Source organism: Oncorhynchus keta, chromosome 4 (genome assembly GCF_023373465.1).
Source record: "Oncorhynchus keta strain PuntledgeMale-10-30-2019 chromosome 4, Oket_V2, whole genome shotgun sequence".
Lineage (NCBI taxonomy): Eukaryota > Metazoa > Chordata > Actinopteri > Salmoniformes > Salmonidae > Oncorhynchus > Oncorhynchus keta.
In genome coordinates this window covers 29,869,736-29,891,037 of record NC_068424.1, presented here as the reverse complement: position 1 = coordinate 29,891,037, position 21,302 = coordinate 29,869,736, and the positions used below count along the sequence as shown (strand labels likewise).

The following is a 21,302-nucleotide window of genomic DNA, read 5'->3' as shown; positions in this document are numbered from 1 at the left end:
CATCTTTAACAATATGAAACCCAAATATTTAGGCTGACGTAATCCAGTGTCCAGAAAACGTATTTGCAGGATATGCAAATATGTTTATATTTAATTCATTGTTGCCTCATTTGCATATTTACATACAATATTTCTGAATATTTTTTATACAAAAAAGTATTATATTTGTGTCTACATTGAACAGGTAAAGGTTGATTGTGATATTATTAAGGGGGGAAAATCCCTTAGGGTTTGATGCCTGGCTGTAGAATTTCATTAATTTCTATGGAGGACTGCTTTTCTGAGTAGTGCCAATATGGCCTGTTATTGGCCAATACATAACATCAGCAATCCAAGGTGGCAAGTAGCCTAACGGCTGCACCTATCCTGTGTATGTGACAATAAAATACCTTATTCTTATATACATCATTGAGGGATACCCATGTTGCTGGAGATCAGAAGTGTCCCGGTTAGAGAAAGACAGGTCGAGGTTGCCAGGGTCAGAGTAGCACACAAGGTGTCTTATTCTGAGGCAGTGAAGAGAGTAGTAGAGGAAGATCGGTCCAGGGCAAGGCATCCTAAGAGGCTCCCCGTGAGTAGGTCAAGGCCAATAGAGAGCAATAGGAATACCATGTGCTTCATTAAGGTTCGCATTAAGGCTTCTTAACATTCAAAGCCATGGTTATCTACTGTACCGCATAAATGGAACGTAAATCACATAAAATAGATGCTGTGGTGGCAGCTACAGAGAAGTACTTGGGTGTACAAGATGGTTGAAGATGGTTTTGCCGTTCTCTCAAGCTGCCGGGCCTGGTGTAGGATCAGATAGGACCAAGTAGCATAATACTGTTGAGTTGTTGTTGCTTATAGGGCAATATTTCTTCCCTTTTCCCAGTCCTTTTCCCTTCCATTTTTGTGTAGCTATATAGGGATACAGTCAGTGGCCCGTGACCGGACTCACACTCCAGTACAGGAGATGGCGATGTATGCACCTCACAGTTTGACGCAATCCGCTAATTCAATTTAAAGAAGAAGAAGAACGGCGGGGCCTATTCAAGAAGGTGTGCTTATGGCGGTGACGGAGATTGCGGTAAATAGCTTGCTAAATAAGTTAAATATGAACTCCGTTATTGTTTTCTTTGTTTAATAGTTGTGTGTATACATATATTGTGGGAATTATTTGTTTATTCCCATTAACCATGTTTAATTTACAAAACCTGAATTTAGGCATGAGGCCTTTTAGCTAGCTTGCTATCTACTGCGACAATATGCTCCTGGCTAATGCTATTTAGCTACACAAATAAAGCAATCGCTAAATGTGTCGTATTTGTAGCCAACTAATCACAGATCGAACTGCTAGTGTGACAGACTATTGTTGGAATTACAATGCACGAGTCAAGATTGAAAATGGTGAAATGTTATTTAGCCTAACGATGCATCGACCAGTTTAGCTAGACTGCTAGTTAACTGACTATAGCTCGCCTAACGTTAGCCCAACCGACGTTAAATTGAGCTTTACTGAAGTGTATCAAGTTAGTCAACGAATTTAGTTAACTTTAGCTAGCTTTGTACTTGCTTACGAACACTATGCATTATATACTAACTAGCTACATAGTTATCTAGCTAAATTGGTAGGAAATTACCTAGGCAAACACTCGGTGCAAATGGAGGATACCATGTTTACCGCCTTGCAGCTGCTAACATTAGTCTGAAAGCATTTTCTCTCTCTCAGACTTTTTGAATTGTTAAGGCTTCCCCATCACTCTTCCCCTTGGGGTTATCCTGCCTCTGGTGGTCCCAGCGTTTATCAGGTTGTAGGTAAGGAAATCATCTCTACGCACCCATTGTGCGTTCCAATCACTGGTTACTGGTCGGATTTTGTGCTTTTAGGCCTATAACTATTCTAATCGAGATTACTGCTTCCAAATCCAGATTAACTGCTTCTGCTTCTCCAGTACGATATATGCACTGTGATGATTCTCAATTTCTATACCTCAAATCTCTTAAAGATGGTCATAGAAGAACAGACAAGCGGCATACCAAATGTGCAGTGCATGGCAATTTCTCCAATGAATAAGTGTTCCTGTCTCTGAGGATGCTCAGATGTGTATTAATTTCTTTCCTGCTGTGGTTCTTCAGGGAGGGACAGCTCTGATGATGGAGAATGGACAGGGCACAGGTGGGAAGCTTGGCCTGCCGCCTCTCACCCCGGAGCAGCAGGAGGCTCTACAAAGGGTGAGCCTACTACATAAGCATGACTAAATACAGGTGTATACGTAATGACTCAAGATCAGTCAATTTGCCTGCGGTTCCACGATTCTTTCTCACGCTGACGGACTTTTCTCCAGGCAAAGAAATATGCCATGGAGCAGAGCATTAAGAGTGTCTTGGTGAAGCAGACCATTGCCCATCAGCAACAGCAGCTCACCAACTTGCAGGTGAGATGTGCTGAATTCTGTACTCCTGCAACTAAACTCTCCATCCTCTTGACCATATGTTCTTCCCTTAACACCAACCACACTCAATTTTAGCCTTATTTCTAAGAGTAACTTGGAAAATCACATGTACAGTTAAAAGCATCTGCCCGAGTAACTTTGTAGTTACAAACAATACTTGATTGTTCAGTAGCACAAAACAATAGTAACATCCTTCACAACTGCAGTACAGCATATACAAGTGTATTTCTCTGCTTACGGTGATGGGATAGGGATGTTTGTCCTCTTGCTTCTGCCTCTTCTTTTTCAGCTGGAGAAGATCAACATGAAGACTTAGTTAGACATGTTGAATGCTTTGCACTTGGTCCCACATAGGGCTTTTGAATGTCTTGAATGTGGGGTAATATTGTGAAATGCTTTGGGGCAGATTGGAGTGGGTGGGACTGCAGAGGGAAAGTCAAATCACTCCTGAAAGTCTTTTAGGGGATGTGTGTCTAGCTGATGTATATCAAAGCAATGACATTTGAAAAAGCAAAGCTTAAATATATATCTAACCTACTTTTCAGCACCTTTTTCATCTTTACTGTCTTTCAGATGGCAGCAGTGACAATGGGCTTTGGAGATCCTCTCTCACCTTTACAATCGGTCAATAGATTATTAAACTTTTTTTCTCTGTTCGCATTCCTGTTAAAAAGGACAGTTACCCTTCTTTGATTGGCCACTCTGGCCTCAATCATAGCCATAGCAGCTGACCAAAGAACTCATATTTCAAAAGAAGACATGGTTTTTAACATAATAATTATGAGGGACCAGTTCTTACACACACTGTTTAAGCTTAATTCAGTCTGGTTATTGAAGCTGTGTTTGTATGCCCACTGCACCATTCCAGAAGAAATGCCCAGAAGTACTTCCACTAGTGGCAACAGCTGTTGATGTGTTTTTCTGTTTGTTTTTACACTGAAAGTGATTTATATTAGGACGTTATGTATGAATTCATACATTTGAGCACAATACAAACTTCATCGGGCCATTTTAGCAGTATGATGGCTTTTTACACTAGCCTGAAATGGCTATCCAAGGGTGGTTGAGAAAATTAACATGGGGGAAGTCCATGTCTTCTTTGTAAATATGCTTGTACTTTGCATTGATTGAAGCTGAAAAAGCCATCTTTGGTGTGGGGCTAAAGAGGGTTAGCAGTCTCTTTCAATAACCTATGATGAGAGAACTGCTCAAACAGGAATTTTTGGCAATCTCAAATTTGATGCTGTAATAGGGGAAATCACTTTTCTCTTCTGTAATAGATTAGGCTGTTAGTTTTGTCTGTGGGTGATAGTAAAAGCAGCTATGCTCAAGTAAAAAATACTTGAGTAAAGGACCCAGTAAACTCTGCTTTCAGTGGTTAACCATCCCTCACTCCCCTTAGAGACGTAAGTGTAAAATGTTTTCCTTAGGCTTTTAATGGATGTTATTCAACTGATATAGGTGTTTTTATTTAATTTGTTTGCCATGTTGAAATGTCACAATATACACTAACACTATATGCAGCCCTGGACTACAGGTCTGTTTCAGGGGCCAAATATTAGCGAAGGACATCCATGTCACCTTCAGTGCATTCACCCATATTAATGCAGTAATGAGAAACATACATTTTTTTTAAATTACGTAGCTGTTTGGGTGCCAGCATTCACCAAATTGTTCATCTTTGTGTAGATAGTCGCAAAATCGTTGTCCCGGACTCTGTTGCGTATGCCCAGATTGCGTCTGTCCCTGACATTGGCCTGTACGTCTATTGTTGGGAAAAGCAAACACCATACAGAATTAAACAAATAAATTACATTTCCAATATAAAAAAATTATTTGCCCATACACATCTAGATATATTTATTTTAGTGTGTTCTTGCTTTCATAGACCCCCTAAACATCATGGTGTGTTTTTCTCCGGGGTTACCAGGTGGCGGCTCAGCGTCAGCGTGCTCTAGCCATCATGTGCCGGGTGTATGTGGGCTCCATATACTATGAGCTCGGGGAGGATACCATCAGACAGGCCTTTGCCCCTTTTGGCCCCATCAAGAGCATTGACATGTCATGGGACTCCGTTACAATGAAGCACAAGGTCCGTGTATAGAGCACCCTTAAACCACATCACACAGCGTTGCAATGTGATTAGAATCACATCTATACTAAATGATGTGAGGGGAAACTGAAGCACTACAGGGGAATGTGGCATGCACGTGTCTGTAATGCGGTGGACTGTTGTCCCATGGTTGTATCTGTCTGTGCAGGGCTTTGCCTTTGTGGAGTATGAGATCCCGGAGGCGGCACAGCTGGCTTTGGAGCAGATGAACTCAGTCATGCTTGGGGGCAGGAACATCAAGGTGAGTGGCCTGGAGAGTCAGCCTGTCCGGCCCAGTGGAAGTGGACCTCTCAGAACCCCCTCTATACCCCTGGAAAGATGGGTGCTCCTGCTATTACCTTTTTAACCTTCTTTTTGTTTTCTTTTCATTTCTATCGAGAATGCATGGATCCAGTTCGAAATCCTCATTTCGCTCTTTCCGTGTAACTGAACTATTATTTCTGTGTGAATCACTAATTGGTAGCCTCTCTAAATTCTGTATGGAAGTGTTATCTAAAGCCACTCATTTCTTTTGTCTTTCTTTGCTTGTATGTATGTCAATTCATTTACAGGTATGCGTGTGTGTGTTTGGGTGCGTGTGTGTTTTGTGTGTGTGCGCGCATGTCTGTGTGCGCGCGGGTGTTTTTTTGTGAATGTCTGCTGTGTTCTGCTTCCATGATGTCATCACCACATTGTTTTAGTGACCAGTTCCTCTAGGATGCCCGGGCAGCGTACGATGATGTGTTGCTCTGTGTCCGAGATGTGCTGATGATGGGCTGCGCCTGGTTGGTGTCGCTTGGCCGCCCCACCTGCAGCACAGATCATATACTACATAGCCGCTAATAGAGACGCTCCAAACACTAGCCTATAGATGGACAGTTAGAGGAAATACCTCCAACTACTCTAGAAAGTGTAGTGCTAGCCACATGTGTGGTTTTATCTTGTTAATTCTTTAAGCATTTCCACTAGTTGATCCTCAGCCGCAGCTCTGGCTGAGGCATTCTGAACAGGCCTTTCAGTGTTGTTCGAAACTGCCTGAGTGAGTGAAGCAGCTTTTACAGTAGAATTATCTTCATTAGTTCTAGACAGGCTATTTTCTTGATCTCCTTTTCGTTTTTTATTTTTTTTACGTGATCTTCGCTCTAGTTCATTTCCAGGTGACGATTTTAAAGTGACTATCTGAGTTGTTGGTATGTTGTCAGTTTCTAAAATCCAGAAAGAAAAGGGGGGGAGAGTGAGAAAAGTGTCAATAGAAGGTGTTGTCTCTACTCTATAGTGCAGGTTGTCACGTTTCACATCACTCGTATTACCTAAGCCTTTGCAGAAAGCCCTGGTGGAAAGATGCTGTTTAGCAAGGCTAGTGGAAACTTGGCAAAGAATACATTGGGCTGCGATTACATTTTAGTTATTTAGCGGATGCTCTTATCCAGAGAAACTTACAGTAGTGAGTGCGTACATTTTTTTTTTTTTGGTACATTTTCGTACTGGTCCCCGTGGGAATCGAACCCACAACCCTGGTGTTGCAAGCACCATGCTCTACCAGCTGAGCCACACGGGACCAATTGCAAAGAGAAATGGTCTCCTTCGATCTTCGGTTTTGGAGCTCGAGGTGTTGCGTTGCTCGGTCAGTGGGCTGTGACACCCCACTCATTGGCCCTGTGCTGGTATCTGTGCTGTAGGTGGGGCGGCCAGGTAACATTGGTCAGGCGCAACCCATCATCGACCAGCTGGCAGAGGAGGCGCGCGCCTACAACCGGATCTTCGTGGCTTCCGTCCACCCTGACCTCTCAGACGAGGACATCAAGAGCGTCTTTGAGGCCTTCGGGAGGATCAAGTCCTGCACGTTAGCCAGGGACCCCACCACAGGAAGACACAAGAGCTTTGGCTTCATCGGTGAGCAGAGAGGCGTTTGGCAGCCCTCAGGATGTGCTGTTGCTGTGTGTTTGTCCTCCTAACTCCTCTTTTCCCCCCTCTCTACCTGGCAGAGTATGACAAGCCCCAGTCCTCCCTGGATGCAGTGTCCTCCATGAACCTGTTTGACCTGGGGGGCCAGTACTTGCGGGTGGGCAAGGCCGTAACCCCGCCCATGCCCATGCTGACCCCCACCCAGCCTGGTGGCCTGCCGCCCGCTGCAGCCGTGGCTGCTGCAGCAGCCACCGCTAAGATAACGGCCCAGGCAAGTATGATTCCCTTCCAAAGGGATCTATTGGCCTTCCAGGTAAATATACCTCTGATATACAGTGATCTCCAAAAGTGTTGGGACAGCGACACATTTTCTTGTTATTTTGGCTCTGTACTTCAGCACTTCGGATTTGAAATGATACAATGACTGGGGGTAAAGTGCTGACTGTCAACTTTAATGTTAGGGTATTTTCACCCGTATCTGGTGACCCATTTAGAAATTACGGCACTTTTTGTACATGGGGGACCAAACATATTGGGACAAAGTCACTTATGTGTATTAAACTAGTACAAATATTTGTGCTAGCCTCCCGAGTGGCGTAGCGGTTTAAGACACTGCATCGCAATGCTTGAGGCGTCACTACAGGCCCGGGTTCAATCCCAGGCTGTGTTGAAGCCGGCTGGGTGACCCATGAGGCGGCGCACAATTGGTCCAGCATCGTCCGGGTTAGGGGAGGGTTTGGCCGGCCGGGATGTCCATGTCCCATCGCGCTCTAGCGACTCCTGTTGCAGCGATGCGACAAGTCTAACTACAAAAAATATATGTGCCTCTAACTTTCTCACTAATCATTACTCAGGATTAATTCAGGATTATCCACAATCACTGTAGCATCCACATTAATGTTGAAGTGTTTAGAAAGATTCTATTCTTATTTACAATAAGTGACTCTATTATTTACCATTCATTTCTATTGGGCACAAAATAATCTGAAACGCAACCAAAACAAACAATAAATACATCCAAAAAATGTGTAGAGTCACAAGCTTGATGTAGTCATTGCGTGCTATGAATATAGGACCAAATACTAAACATTTTAATGTATAATACAGAAGTGAATTTGTCCCAATACTTTTGGTCTCCTAAAAATGGGGGGGAAACTATGTACAAATAGTGCTGTAAGTTCTAAACGGTTCACCCGATATCAAAATACCCTCAAATTAAAGCTGAAAATCTGCACTTTAACCTCAGTTACTGTATCGTTTCAAATCCAAAGTGCTGGAGTATAGAGCCAAAACAACAAAATATTTGTCACTGTCCCACTACTTTTGGAGCTCACTGTAGGTAGCTAGGTGTGACCTTTTGTTAAAATGTGATAAGTATAAGAAATATAATGTATGTGTATATAAATCTGAATCTTCTATTTTCTGTGCACATGAACATATATTTTGATGTGCCCTGCTGTAGAATTTAATACAGTATTTGATGAATTGATAATGCAGAACCCGTGCAGGGCAATATAAAGTCTTCTATGCTCACTGCTCTGTGTTTGCTAACAACATTTGCTGTGCCATGTCTGCTTGTTGTGATGTGAGCTCAACCCACTGTTGCAAAAGTTTATCCCCTGTGAAATGAGGGCTGGCCCTCTTCCCTTGTAATTCTAAGTACTATAATACTAAGAAGCAATTCTACTGTGGTCTGACATTAGAGGCAGCTTGTTGTAGAGAAATTAACATTCAATTCTCTGGCAACAGCTCTGGTGGATATTCCTGCAGCCAGCATGCCAAACTGAATGCTCCCTCAACTTGAAACATCTGTGGTGTTGTGTCAACTGCAAAACAATTATTTTCCCCAGCACAAGGTGCACTTGTGTAATGATCATACGTTTTTAATCATCTTCTTGATAGGCCACACCTGTCAGGTGGATGAATTATCTTGGCAAAGGAGAAATGCTAACTAACATGGATGTAAACAAATTTGTTAACGATTTGAGAAATAAGCTTTTTGTGCATATGGAACATTTATGGGATTTATTTTTTCAGCCTATGTAACATGGGACCAACACTTGTGTTTTATATTTTTTGTTCAGTGCTTTTGGGTGTGGAAGCTAATTACTCCCTGGAGTCTCACTGCTTAAGCAAGCACACACCCTCACTGCTATATCTGGCACTGTTAACAGTAGTCATAGTTCTGTTTAGTAATAAATAGTATTGTTGAGTTCAGTGGAAGTTTATATTGGCAATTTGTAGTTGTAGAATATTGTATATTGGCTTGGCACTACTAATCTGACAATTGTAGTGAGGGCCACGGCAAGTTGCCTATTCCTTAGGTTATGCGGGCTGTAGCAGTTTCAATAAATGTTAAACCATTTACACAATGAAAGAACAATGTAGACGGAGCTAAGATTTTCAACAAAGCAGCACAAAATGTCCTGTCAGAATGATTTATATATACAGTTGAAGTCGGAAGTTTACATACACTTAGGTTGGAGTCATTAAAACCTGTTTTTCAACCACTCCACAAATTTGTTGATAACAAACTATAGTTTTGGCAAGTCGGTTAGGACATCTACTTTGAGCCTGACAAGTCATTTTTCCAACAATTGTTTACAGACAGACTATTTCACTTATAACTCACTATCACAATTTTAGTGGGTCAGAAGTTTACATACACTAAGTTGACTGGCCAGCCAATAGCCACTAATGTTACTAGACAACTAGTTGTGGATGACCTATGATTTGATTCATTTGTGTGAACTTGCTCATATCAAGCAACAGATGGCTTGCGGAAAGGTAAAAAAATAACAATTAGTGGACTCGTTTTATGAAGGATCAGACAGTAAAATGGATTGGTTAGCTAGCTGGTAAGGCTTTAATATATTTCTTAATTAAGCTGAAGCTGGGTTTCCCAAGTTGTTCAGTGCTTAGTGCTCATGGTGGTGAACAAGAAACACTTGTGACGTCACTCACCCAAGAAGACTCAACCAGTCACCTGAATATGAATGACTTTCCCTCTGACTGTCCTGCGAGCTTGCGCTAGTGGTCCTTTTTTACCAGTCTTTTTAAAAATTGTATTTTTGTTACGTCTTTTGGGTGGTTGGCCAGTAGGGGTCAGTATCATTGAATATCGCAATGTTTTATGGGTACTTAATCACGATAGGACAAAGGTGGACATCCCCCAACCCTAATGCAGAGTAGAGCACTATACATGCTGTATCAAGTCTGACTGTGCAACCTCACTGTGTTTTCCTGCTAATGCGTCCCGCCCCTCTCTCAAGGAGGCTGTGACCGGGGCGTCCATCTTGGGGGCGATGGCCGGGGCGAACCAGATGGGCCAAATGAGTCAGATGGGACAAATGGGTCCGATGGGCTCTATGGGCATCCCTCAGGCAGTCATGGCTGCCCAGGCCCCCGGAATGATCACAGGTGTGTATCGAGACATGTGTGAGTACAGAGTATTGCCCACTGACCTGTGCACTGTTTTGAATCTTTTTAGAGGGTTAGATTATTATCGTTTTAAATTATTTCAAGTGTGTATCTTATCTACTCAATGCTACTGTGTTGAGCAGGATTATCTGGTCAGCCAGTTTATGTAGTTTTTCCATCTGATCCTGCTTATTTGAGTGTGTTAAAAAAAGCTTGACTACAGTTGGTTCACATGCGACCAATTAGAGAAACAATGAAATTGCAACAGGTTTTGACTCCTATGAATGGCCATGTTCTCTCGGAGAAACCATATCAATGAAGATGTATTTATGTATGGCTGATGTGTGTGAATGTCCCTGTAGGTGTGACACCAGTGCGTCCTAACCTGCCAGTGCTGCCCCAGGTGGGCCTGGTCAACCCTGTGCTGGCCTCACCACCTGTGATCACCAACCCGGCCCAAATCAACCCCTCTCTACAAGAGCTTCAGAAGAAGAAGCAGGAGGAGAAAGAGATGCTGCAGGATGGGACAGGCCAGGAGATGTTGAGCGACCAAGAACACATGAGCATTTCCGGAAGCAGCGCCAGGCACATGGTCATGCAGAAACTGCTGAGGAAATCAGAGGTAAGATCAAACATGAAGATTGTGTGTATATAGTGCTTTCGGAAAGTATTCAGAACCCTACACTTTTCCCACATGGTTACGTTACAACCTCATTCTAAAATAGGTTAAATTGTTTCTTCCCCCCCCCCCCCACCTACCCCATAAAGACAAAGCAAAAACAGTTTTTTACAAATGTTTGTACATTTTATAATTATTCAGACTCTTTACTCAGTACTTTGTTGAAGCACCTTTTGGCAGCGATTACAGCCTCAATTCTTCTATGGTATGTATCTTGGCAAGCTTGGCACACCTGTATTTGGGGAATTCCTCCATTCTTCTCTGCAGATTCTCTCAAGCTCTGTCAGGTTGGATGTGGATCATCGCTGCACAGCTATTTTCAGGTGTCTCCAGAGATGTTAGATCGGTTTCAAGTCCGGGCTCTGGCTTGCCTACTCAAGGACATTCAGAGACTTGTCCTGAAGCCACTCCTGCATTGTCTTGGCTGTGTGCTTAAGGTCGTTGTCCTGTTGGAAGGTGAACCTTCGCCCCAGTCTGAGGTCCTGAGTGCTCTGCAGCAGGTTTTACCTGCGTTACTAACCCTGTGCATATCGGACTGTTTTTCTCCACTACAACACCGGATTCCTGCCGTAAGCCCTGAACCATTACTCCTGATCATCACAGCAAGCAAGCTGCCACCGAGTGGCCCAGCCCAAAGCTGTCCTTGAGCTAGGCCCATCTCCCGGGCCTGCTCAGTGGACCCTATGATCACTCGGCTACACCGCTGATGCCTCCCGGACTCTTAACTAACAAGACTAGAATCCACTACACCACCGGATTCTTGCCGTAAGCTCTGGATCTTTGCATCGGATCATCGCTGCTACCGAGTGGCTATAGTGGCTAACTCCCTTGTCCTGACGCAAGCACTAGTTAGCTGCCAGCCAGGCGCATCTCCTGGCTAGCAAACAAAATTACTCCAGCTACAATACCTCTTTTGCCAACTGGCCTGGACCCTTTGTCGACACGGAGGCCCGCCGTTCAATCACGACTGGTCTGCCGACGTAATTCCATCCGTTGTGCCCTCAACCGGCCTTTGCCGGACGTCGGCGCAGACGCTTCTACTAGCCCTGGCCTGCTAACTTTTTTTTTTGAACGCAGTGTCTCCCGCTTGCTAGCGTAGTAACGACTACCTAGCGGCTTCCCTGTTTCATCTGTTGCTGTTCATTGGACCCTATGATAACTTGGCTACATACAGTGGGGAGAATAAGTATTTGATACACTGCCAATTTTGCAGGTTTTCCTACTTACAAAGCATGTTGAGGTCTGTAATTTTTATCATAGGTACACTTCAACTGTGAGAGACGGAATCTAAAACATCACATTGTATGATTTTTAAGTAATTAATTTGCATTTTATTGCATAACATAAGTATTTGATACATCAGAATCCTCTTCCCAAAGTTTTAATATATATATATATTTTTAAATTCACTTCTTTAGCACACTCTGCCAACCCTAATGTCCATGCCGTGTCTGAATCCTGGCTTAGGAAGGCCACCAAAAATTCTGAAATTTCCATCCCCAACTACAACATTTTCTGTGAAGATGGAACTGCCAAAGGGGGAGTAGTTGAAATCCACTGCAGAGAGAGCCTGCAAAGTTCAGTCATACTATCCAAGTCTGTGCCCAAACAATTATAGCCCCTACTTTTAAAAATCCACCTTTCCAGAAACAAGTCTCTCACCGTTGCCGCTAGTTATAGACCCCCCTCTGCCCTCAGTTGTGCCCTGGACACCATATGTGAATTTATCGCCCCCCATCTATCTTCAGAGTTCATACTGTTCGGTGACCTGAACTGGGACATCCTTAACACCCCGGCCATCCTACAATCTAAGCTAAATGCCCTCAATCTCACACAAATTATCAAGGAACCCACCAGGTACAACCCTAAATCCGTAAACATGGGCACCCTCATAGATATTATCCTGACCAACTTGCCTTCCAAATCCACCTCTGCTGTTTTCAATCAGGATCTCAGCAATCACTGCCTCATTGCCTGCATCCACTATGGGTCCGCGGTCAAACGACCACCCCTCATCACTGTCAAACGCTCCCTAAAACACTTCAGCGAGCAGGCCTTTCTAATCAACCTGGCTCGGGTATCCTGGAAGGATGTTGACCTCATCCCATCAGTAGAGGATGCCTAGCTGTTCTTTTAAAGTCACATGACTGTAAGTCGCTTTGGATAAAAGCGTCTGCTAAATGGCATTTATTATTATTATTATTATTATTATTTTCTCACCATCTTAAATAAGCATTCCCCTTTCAAAAAATGAAGAACTAAGAATAGATATAGCCCTTGGTTCACTCCAGACTAGACTGCCCTTGACCAGCACAAAAACATCCTGTGGCGGACTGCACTTGCATCGTATAGTCCCCGCAATATGCAACTTTTCAGGGAAGTCAGGAACCAATACACGACTGTGTATAGTTAGAAAAGCAAAGGCTAGCTTTTTCAAAAATAAATGTGCATCCTGTAGCTCTAAATCCAATAAGTTCAAACTCTCTTTCATATCGTCTGAGATTCCTAAAGATTGGAAAGCTGCTGCGGTCATCCCCCTCTTCAAAGGGGGCGACACTCCTAAATCCAAACTGGTACAGACCTATATCCATCCTGCCCTGCCTTTCTAAAGTCTTAGAAGGCCAAGTTATCATTTTGACTCCCACTGTACCTTCTCCGCTGTGCAGTCCTGTTTCTGAGCTGGTCACGGGTGCACCTCAGCCACGCTCAAGGTACTAAACGATATCATAACCGCCATTGATAAAAGACCGTACTGTGTAGCAGTCTTCATCGACCTGGCCAAGGCTTTCGACTCTGTCAATCATCGTATTCTTATTGGCAGACTCAACAGCCTTGGTTTCTCAAATGACTGCCTCGCCTGGTTCACCAACTACTTCTCAGATAGAGTTCAGTGTGTCAAATCGGAGGGCCTGTTGTCCGGACCTCTGGCAGTCTCTATGGGCGGTACCACAGGGTTCAATTCTCGGGCCGACTCTTTTCTCTGTATATATCAATGTCTCTTGCTGCTGGTGATTCCATGATCCACCTCAAAGCAGACGACACCATTCTGTATACATCTGGCCCTTCTTTGGACACTGTTAACAAACCTCCAAACGAGCGTCAATGCCATACAACACTCCTTCCATGGCCTCGAACTGCTTTTAAACGCTAGTAAAACTAAATGCATGCTTTTCAACCGATCATTCCCTCCCGTCCGACTAGCATCACTACTCTGGATCGTTCTGACTTAGAATATATGGACAACTACAAATACCTAGGTGTCAGGCTAGACTGTAAACTCTCCTTCCAGACTCATATTAAACATCTCCAATCCAAAATTTAATCTAGAATCGGCTTCCTATTTCGCAACAAAGCATCCTTCATTGATGCTGCCAAACAGCCTCGTAAAATTGACTATCCAACCGACCCTCGACTTCGGCAATGTAATTTACAAAATAGCCTCCAACACTACTCAGCAAACTGGATGCAGTCTATCACAGTGCCATCCGTTTTGTCACCAAAGCCCCAAATTCCACCCACCACTGTGACCTGTATGCTCTCGTCGGCTGGCCCTCGCTACATATTCCTCGTCAGACCCACTTTTCTAGGTAAATCTCTGCCTTTTCCCAGCTCACTGGTCACCGTAGCAGCACCCACCCGTAGCACGCGCTCCAGCAGGTATATCTCACTGGTCACCCCCAAAGCCAACACTTCCTTTGGACACCTTTCCTTACAGTTCTCTGCTGCCAATGACTGGACCGAATTGCAAAAATAGCTGAAGTTGGAGACTTATCTCCTTCACTAACTTTAAGCATCAGCAGTCTGAGCAGGTTACCGATCGGTGCAGCTGTATACAGCCTATCTGTAAAAAGCCCATCCAACTACCTACCTCATCCCCATATTGTTTTTATTTACTTTTTTTGCTCTTTTGCACACCAGTATTTTTATTTGCACATCATCTGCACATCTATCACTCCAGTGTTAATTTGCTGAATTGTAAGTTCTTCGCTACTATGGCCTATTTATTGCCTTACCACCTCATGCCATTTGCACTCACTGTACCTTTTCTATTGTTTTATTGACTGTACGTTTGTTTATCCCACTGCTTTGCTTTATCTTGGCCAGGTCGCAGTTGTAAATGAGAACTTGTTCTCAACTGGCCTACCTGGTTAAATAAAGATGAAAGAAAAATAAGTTTGTTAATATGGACACCAAGGAAGTTGAAGCTCTCAACCTGTTCCACTACAGCCCTGTTGAAGAGAATTGGCGTTTGCTTGGTCCTCCTTTTCCATTAGTCCACAATCATCTCCTTTGTCTTGATCACGTTGGGGGAGAGGTTGTTGTCCTGGCACCACACATCTGCAGAAAATCAAATCAAAATCAAATTTATTTATATAGCCCTTCGTACATCAGTTGATATCTCAAAGTGCTGTACAGAAACCCAGCCTAAAACCACAAACAGCAAGCAATGCAGGTGTAGAAGCACGGTGGCTAGGAAAAACTCCCTAGAAAGGCCAAAACCTAGGAAGAAACCTAGAGAGGAACCAGGCTATGTGGGGTGGCCAGTCCTCTTCTGGCTGTACCAGGTGGAGATTATAACAGAACATGGCCAAGATGTTCAAATGTTCATAAATGACCAGCATGGTCGAATAATAATAAGGCAGAACAGTTGAAACTGGAGCAGCAGCACGGCCAGGTGGACTGGGGACAGCAAGGAGTCATCATGTCAGGTAGTCCTGGGGCATGGTCCTCCGAGAGAGAGAAAGAAAGAGAGAGCATACTTAAATTCACACAGGACACCGAATAGGACAGGAGAAGTACTCCAGAAATAACAAACTGACCCTAGCCCCCCGACACATAAACTACTGCAGCATAAATACTGGAGGCTGAGACAGGAGTGGTCAGGAGACACTGTGGCCCCATCCGAGGACACCCCCGGACAGGGCCAAACAGGAAGGATATAACCCCACCCACTTTGACAAAACACAGCCCCCACACCACTAGAGAGATATCTTCAACCACCAACTTACCATCCTGAGACGAGGCTGAGTATAGCCCACAAAGATCTCCCCGCCACGGCACAACCCAAAGGGGGGCAACCCAGACAGGATGACCACATCAGTGAATCAACCCACTCAGGTGACACCCCTTCCAGGGACGGCATGAGAGAGCCCCAGTAAGCCAGTGACTCAGCCCCTGTAATAGGGTTAGAGGCAGAGAATCCCAGTGGAAAGAGGGGAACCGGCCAGGCAGAGACAGCAAGGGCGGTTCGTTGCTCCAGAGCCTTTCCGTTCACCTTCCCGCTCCTGGGCCAGACTACACTCAATCATATGACCCACTGAAGAGATGAGTCTTCAGTAAAGACTTGAAGCTTGAGACCGAGTTTGCGTCTCTGACATGGGTAGGCAGACCGTTCCATAAAAATGGAGCTCTATAGGAGAAAGCCCTGCCTCCAGCTGTTTGCTTAGAAATTCTAGGGACAATTAGGAGGCCTGCGTCTTGTGACCGTAGCGTACGTGTAGGTATGTACGGCAGGACCAAATCAGAGAGATAGGTAGGAGCAAGCCCATGTAATGCTTTGTAGGTTAGCAGTAAAACCTTGAAATCAGCCCTTGCTTTGGACAGGAAGCCAGTGTAGAGAGGCTAGCACTGGAGTAATATGATCAAATATTTTGGTTCTAGTCAGGATTCCAGCAGCCGTATTTAGCACTAACTGAAGTTTATTTAGTGCTTTATCCGGGTAGCCGGAAAGTAGAGCATTGCAGTAGTCTAACCTAGAAGTGACAAAAGCATGGATTAATTTTTCTGCATCATTTTTGGACAAAGTTTCTGATTTTTGCAATGTTACGTAGATGGAAAAAAGCTGTCCTTGAAATGGTCTTGATATGTTCTTCAAAAGAGAGATCAGGGTCCAGAGTAACGCCGAGGTCCTTCACAGTTTTATTTGAGACGACTGTACAACCATTAAGATTAATTGTCAGATTCAACAGAAGATCTCTTTGTTTCTTGGGACCTAGAACAAGCATCTCTGTTTTGTCCGGGTTTAAAAGTAGAAAGTTTGCAGCCATCCACTTCCTTATGTCTGAAACACATGCTTCTAGCAAGGGCAATTTTGGGGCTTCACCATGTTTCATTGAAATGTACAGCTGTGTGTCATCCGCATAGTAGTGAAAGTTAACATTATGTTTTCGAATAACATCCCCAAGAGGTAAAATATATAGTGAAAACAATAGTGGTCCTAAAACAGAACCTTGAGGAACACCGAAATGTACAGTTGATTTGTCAGAGGACAAACCATTCACAGAGACAAACTGATATCTTTCCGACAGATAAGATCTAAACCAGGCCAGAACTTGTCCGTGTAGACCAATTTGGGTTTCCAATCTCTCAAAAAGAATGTGGTGATCGATGGTATCAAAAGCAGCACTAAGTTCTAGGAGCACGAGGACAGATGCAGAGCCTCGGTCCGATGCCATTAAAATGTAATTTACCACCTTCACAAGTGCCGTCTCAGCGCTATGATGGGGTCTAAAACCAGACTGAAGCATTTCGTATACATTGTTTGTCTTCAGGAAGGCAGTGAGTTGCTGCGCAACAGCCTTCTCTAAAATGTTTGAGAGGAATGGAAGATTCGATATAGGCCGATAGCTTTTTATATTTTCTGGGTCAAGGTTTGGCTTTTTCAAGAGATTATTATTACTGCCACTTTTAGGGAGTTTGGTACACATCCAGTGGATAGAGAGCCGTTTATTGTGTTCAACATAGGAGGGCCAAGCACAGGAAGCAGCTCTTTCAGTAGTTTAGTTGGAATAGGGTCCAGTATGCAGCTTGAAGGTTTCGAGGCCGTGATTATTTTCGTCATTGTGTCAAGAGATATAGTACTAAAACACTTGAGCGTCTCTCTTGATCCTAGGTCCTGGCAGAGTTGTGCAGACTCAGGACAACTGAGCTTTGAAGGAATACGCAGATTTAAAGAGGAGTCCGTAATTTGCTTTCTAATAATCATAATCTTTTCCTCAAAGAAGTTCATGAATTTATCACAGCTAAAGTGAAAGTCATCCTCTCTTGGGGAATGCTGCTTTTTAGTTAGCTTTGCGACAGTATCAAAAAGGAATTTCGGATTGTTCTTATTTTCCTCAATTAAGTTAGAAAAATAGGATGATCGAGCAGCAGTAAGGGCTCTTCGGTACTGTCTTTCCAAGCTAGTCGGAAGACTTCCAGTTTGGTGTGGCGCCATTTCCGTTTTCTGGAAGCTTGCTTCAGAGCTCGGATATTTTCTGTGTACCAGGGAGCTAGTTTCTTATGAGAAATGTTTTTAGTTTTTAGGGGTGCAACTGCATCTAGGGTATTGCACAAGGTTAAATTGAGTTCCTCAGTTAGGTGGTTAACTGATTTTTGTCCTCTGACGTCCTTGGGTAGACAGAGGGAATCTGGAAAGACATCAAGGAATCTTTGTTGTCTGTGAATTTATTCCACCACTTTTGATGTTCCTTGGTTGAGGTCTGAGCAGATTATTTGTTGCAATTGCAAACGTAATAAAATGGTGGTCCGATAGTCCAGGATTATGAGGAAAAACATTAAGATCGACAACATTTATTCCATGGAACAAAACAGAGAAGAATGGGATAAACTCTCCAAATACAGGTGTGCCGGGTTTGTCGTGTCATACCCAAGAAGTCTAGGCTTTAATCACTGCCAAAGGTGCTTCAAGAAAGTACTGAGTAAAGGGTCTGAATACTTATGTAAATGCAATTTCTTTTTTTTGCTTTGTCATTATGTAGTATTGTGTATAGATGGAGGATTTTTATTTGATCCATTTTAGAATAAGGCTGGAAGAATTTGGAAAAAGTCAATGTCTCAATACTTTCCGAATGCACTGTATTTGCCTTGTTTAATTGCAAAATATGTACAAAAGTTGCAATACTTTCACTGAAAAGTAGATTTATTTTAGATTTATTTTGAATGTAAATGCGATTTGGGTAGGAATACATATTGACTTGTCTTCCCCTCCCCAGTCTACGGTGATGGTGTTACGGAACATGGTGGGGCCAGAGGACATCGATGATGACCTGGAGGGCGAGGTGACAGAGGAGTGCGGCAAGTTTGGTGCCGTAAACCGGGTCATCATCTACCAGGAGAAGCAGGGGGAGGAGGAGGATGCAGAGATCATCGTCAAGATCTTTGTGGAGTTCTCCATGGTTTCGGAGATGAACAAGGCCATCCAGGCACTCAACGACCGCTGGTTTGGGGGTCGCAAGGTCATCGCGGAGGTCTACGACCAAGAGCGCTTTAACAGTAGTGACCTCTCCGCATAAACTGTCTGAAATGGTCGCCCAACACCCATCCCATACCCGTTGCTCAAACTCACTTCAGCCACTATCACTGCTGCTAGAGATTTGGGCCTCTTTTTAAATTGTAATTTTTTTTATTGATGTTGATATTAATATTATTAATGGTCTCTTTTGAGGGATTGGTTAAGAAAATAATATTTGCACCTCATGGATTTTGTTTTGTCACCTACTGTGAAGACTTGATTTATTTTGTATTATTTGCAGTTTTTTTTTTGTTATCAAATTGAGAAGTCATTAATTAGGTTACCCCCATTTTTCAGTTGTCAGGACTCTTTAAAAATCGTTTAGAGCTATTGGTTCCCATTTACCCACAAATAAATTCTTCAACTATGTGAATGTCTGTTGTGAATTTCTTACGTGTTTTGGGAAGGAAAAATCCCATTTCAAATAATATTCCTCATTTCTTGACATTTCAATAGAACGTAGTCATTTCAGTTAACTAAAATGATTAAATATACTGTAGCTATTTCAAAACGGTCTGACAGCAATTATTGACCTTTGCTGTGAAGACCATGTTTTTTTGTTTTTTTTTGTCAACATCACTGGGGTTTGGGACAATATTTTTCCCCCACATTTTTATAAATTGAGCTTCAATCAATTAGATGCATTGAAAATGGATACTGAACACATTTGAGATCTGTTATTTTGTTAAAATGTTTCTGATTGTGGAATTCCCAGTTTCATAAAGCTTATTTTATATTAAACTTTAGATTCTGGAAGCTTTTTTTACAAGGTTGAATAATTGACTGGTTGTAGTCTATAATAGGCTTAATTATACTGTGTCTTTGCAAGTGTTGCATGAAAATATGTTGGTCATTGTAAAAATGTTGATTCTGAAAACTTACCTATGTTTGCCCTGTACAACCGCTGGTTGCTGAAATTCATACTTTCAATCAAAACAATGATCGAAAACTGACTTTCCTAATTTGTGTTGCTCAACTCAGCACAAGTGTGCTTCTGCCAATTGAATCTCAGTTTGTAATTATGTCAAGGCCGCTACTTCTCCAGATGAGCAACACAAATTAGGAAAAAGTTGGTTGTACTCTATACTGAACACAAATATAAATGCATCATGTAACAATTTCAATTATTTTATTCAGTTACAGTTCATATAAGGAAATCAGTCAATTTAAACAAATTCATTAGGCCCGAATCTATGGCTTTCACATGACTGGGCAGGGGTGCAGCCATGGGTGGGCCTTGGGAGGGCATAGGCCCACCCACTGGGGAACCGGGCCCAGCCAATCAGAATGAGTTTTTCCCCACAAAAGGACTTTATTACAGACAGAAAAACTTCTGTTTCATCGGCTGTCCCGGTCGCTGGTCTCAGAAGATCCCGCAGGTGAAGAAGCTGGATGTGGAGGTCCTGCAAATTCTAGAGTGGCCTTTGTCACCAAGCACAAGGTACACCTGTGTAATGATCATGCTGTTTTATCAGCTTTTTAATATGCCACACCTGTCAGGGTTATATTGGCAAAGGAGAAATGGCCACTAACAGGAATGTAAACAAATTTGTGCACAAAATTTGAGAGAAATACGTTTTTTATGCATATGGAACATTTCTGTGATCTTTTATTTCACCTTGTAAAGCATGGGACCAACACTTTACATATTGTATTTATATATATTTTTTTCAGTATATAAAAGTATGAATTGTATCACCCTGCTGAAGGACCGTAGTTGTTCAAGAAAAACATGAGTACAGGTAAGCATTTTCAGAATTGACATTTTTACAAGTATCGACTGATGGGGTTTCAATGTTACTTAGCAAATCGTGCGAACAGTTATCAATACTCAACTCCGCCTCCATTTAAGATAACTGAGTTGAGTGTTCCTCAGCAAGCATGAATGAGGTTACATGTCTACCTGTCAGCGGGCGCACTCTTGACAATCTACGATAGGCCTACGCATTTGCTGAATTCGGCTGAGTTTAAGTCTACTTTGCTTTCATTACCGCTAGATGGGGGAATTTGATAAGCAAACAAAGCAAAGCGGTTTCGCCACGAACGTAAAGGCAACCATCTTCTAAAAGGCACATTCAATACCTCCTAGCCCCTTGGGGTCGCTATTACCTATGTGCAGTTTTGGGTGCTTGCTGAGAGAGGGAGAAGGAATGAATGGATGCACTTGATTTTTATTTTCCTGTATATGTGTGTTCGCACTGGCCGGCGTATGCAGTCATACCCGTGTGGAGGGCGGTAGTTGTCCTACAAAAACCAATAATCTACTATTATAAAAAATAGTGCAATATTATCAGTAGTTGGATGTCTATTACTATGAAGTAAATGTTGAGTATGCACTTGGTAGACATGTGTGCGCCATGAGATGAGCGGCGTAGAAAGTGCGTCTTTGCACCTTTGGGAGGTGTCAGTTGAAGGGGGGTGTAAATCGTGCACACCCAGCCACAACAACAATAAGGAGGAGCCACTGGGCGGAGCTGG

At 43.1% G+C, this 21,302-nt stretch overlaps 1 protein-coding gene and 1 non-coding gene across 5 annotated transcripts; one reads left to right on the top strand and one right to left on the bottom strand.

The window, feature by feature from the left end:
• The first annotated feature begins 929 nt into the window (after positions 1-929).
• Positions 930-19,193, top strand: LOC118373102 (poly(U)-binding-splicing factor PUF60-like). Of its 4 annotated transcripts, none has more exons than XM_035759186.2 (12): positions 930-1,069; positions 1,712-1,797; positions 2,119-2,214; positions 2,328-2,417; positions 3,009-3,059; positions 4,366-4,527; positions 4,697-4,789; positions 6,207-6,420; positions 6,513-6,703; positions 9,705-9,870; positions 10,215-10,474; positions 18,526-19,193. In XM_035759186.2, the coding sequence occupies exons 3-12, from the start codon at positions 2,134-2,136 to the stop codon at positions 18,823-18,825; spliced, it is 1,608 nt and encodes a 535-aa protein (XP_035615079.1). In that variant the 5' UTR covers positions 930-1,069; positions 1,712-1,797; positions 2,119-2,133; the 3' UTR covers positions 18,826-19,193. The 4 variants fall into 4 exon arrangements, with proteins under 4 accessions (XP_035615079.1, XP_035615064.1, XP_035615084.1 ...); XM_035759171.2 differs by having other exon boundaries at positions 6,513-6,745; XM_035759191.2 differs by having other exon boundaries at positions 931-1,069; positions 9,705-9,852.
• On the bottom strand, positions 6,013-6,087 carry trnaa-ugc (transfer RNA alanine (anticodon UGC)). Its single transcript has one exon. It is a non-coding gene; the product is annotated as a tRNA-Ala (tRNA).
• Positions 19,194-21,302: the final 2,109 nt, after the last annotated feature.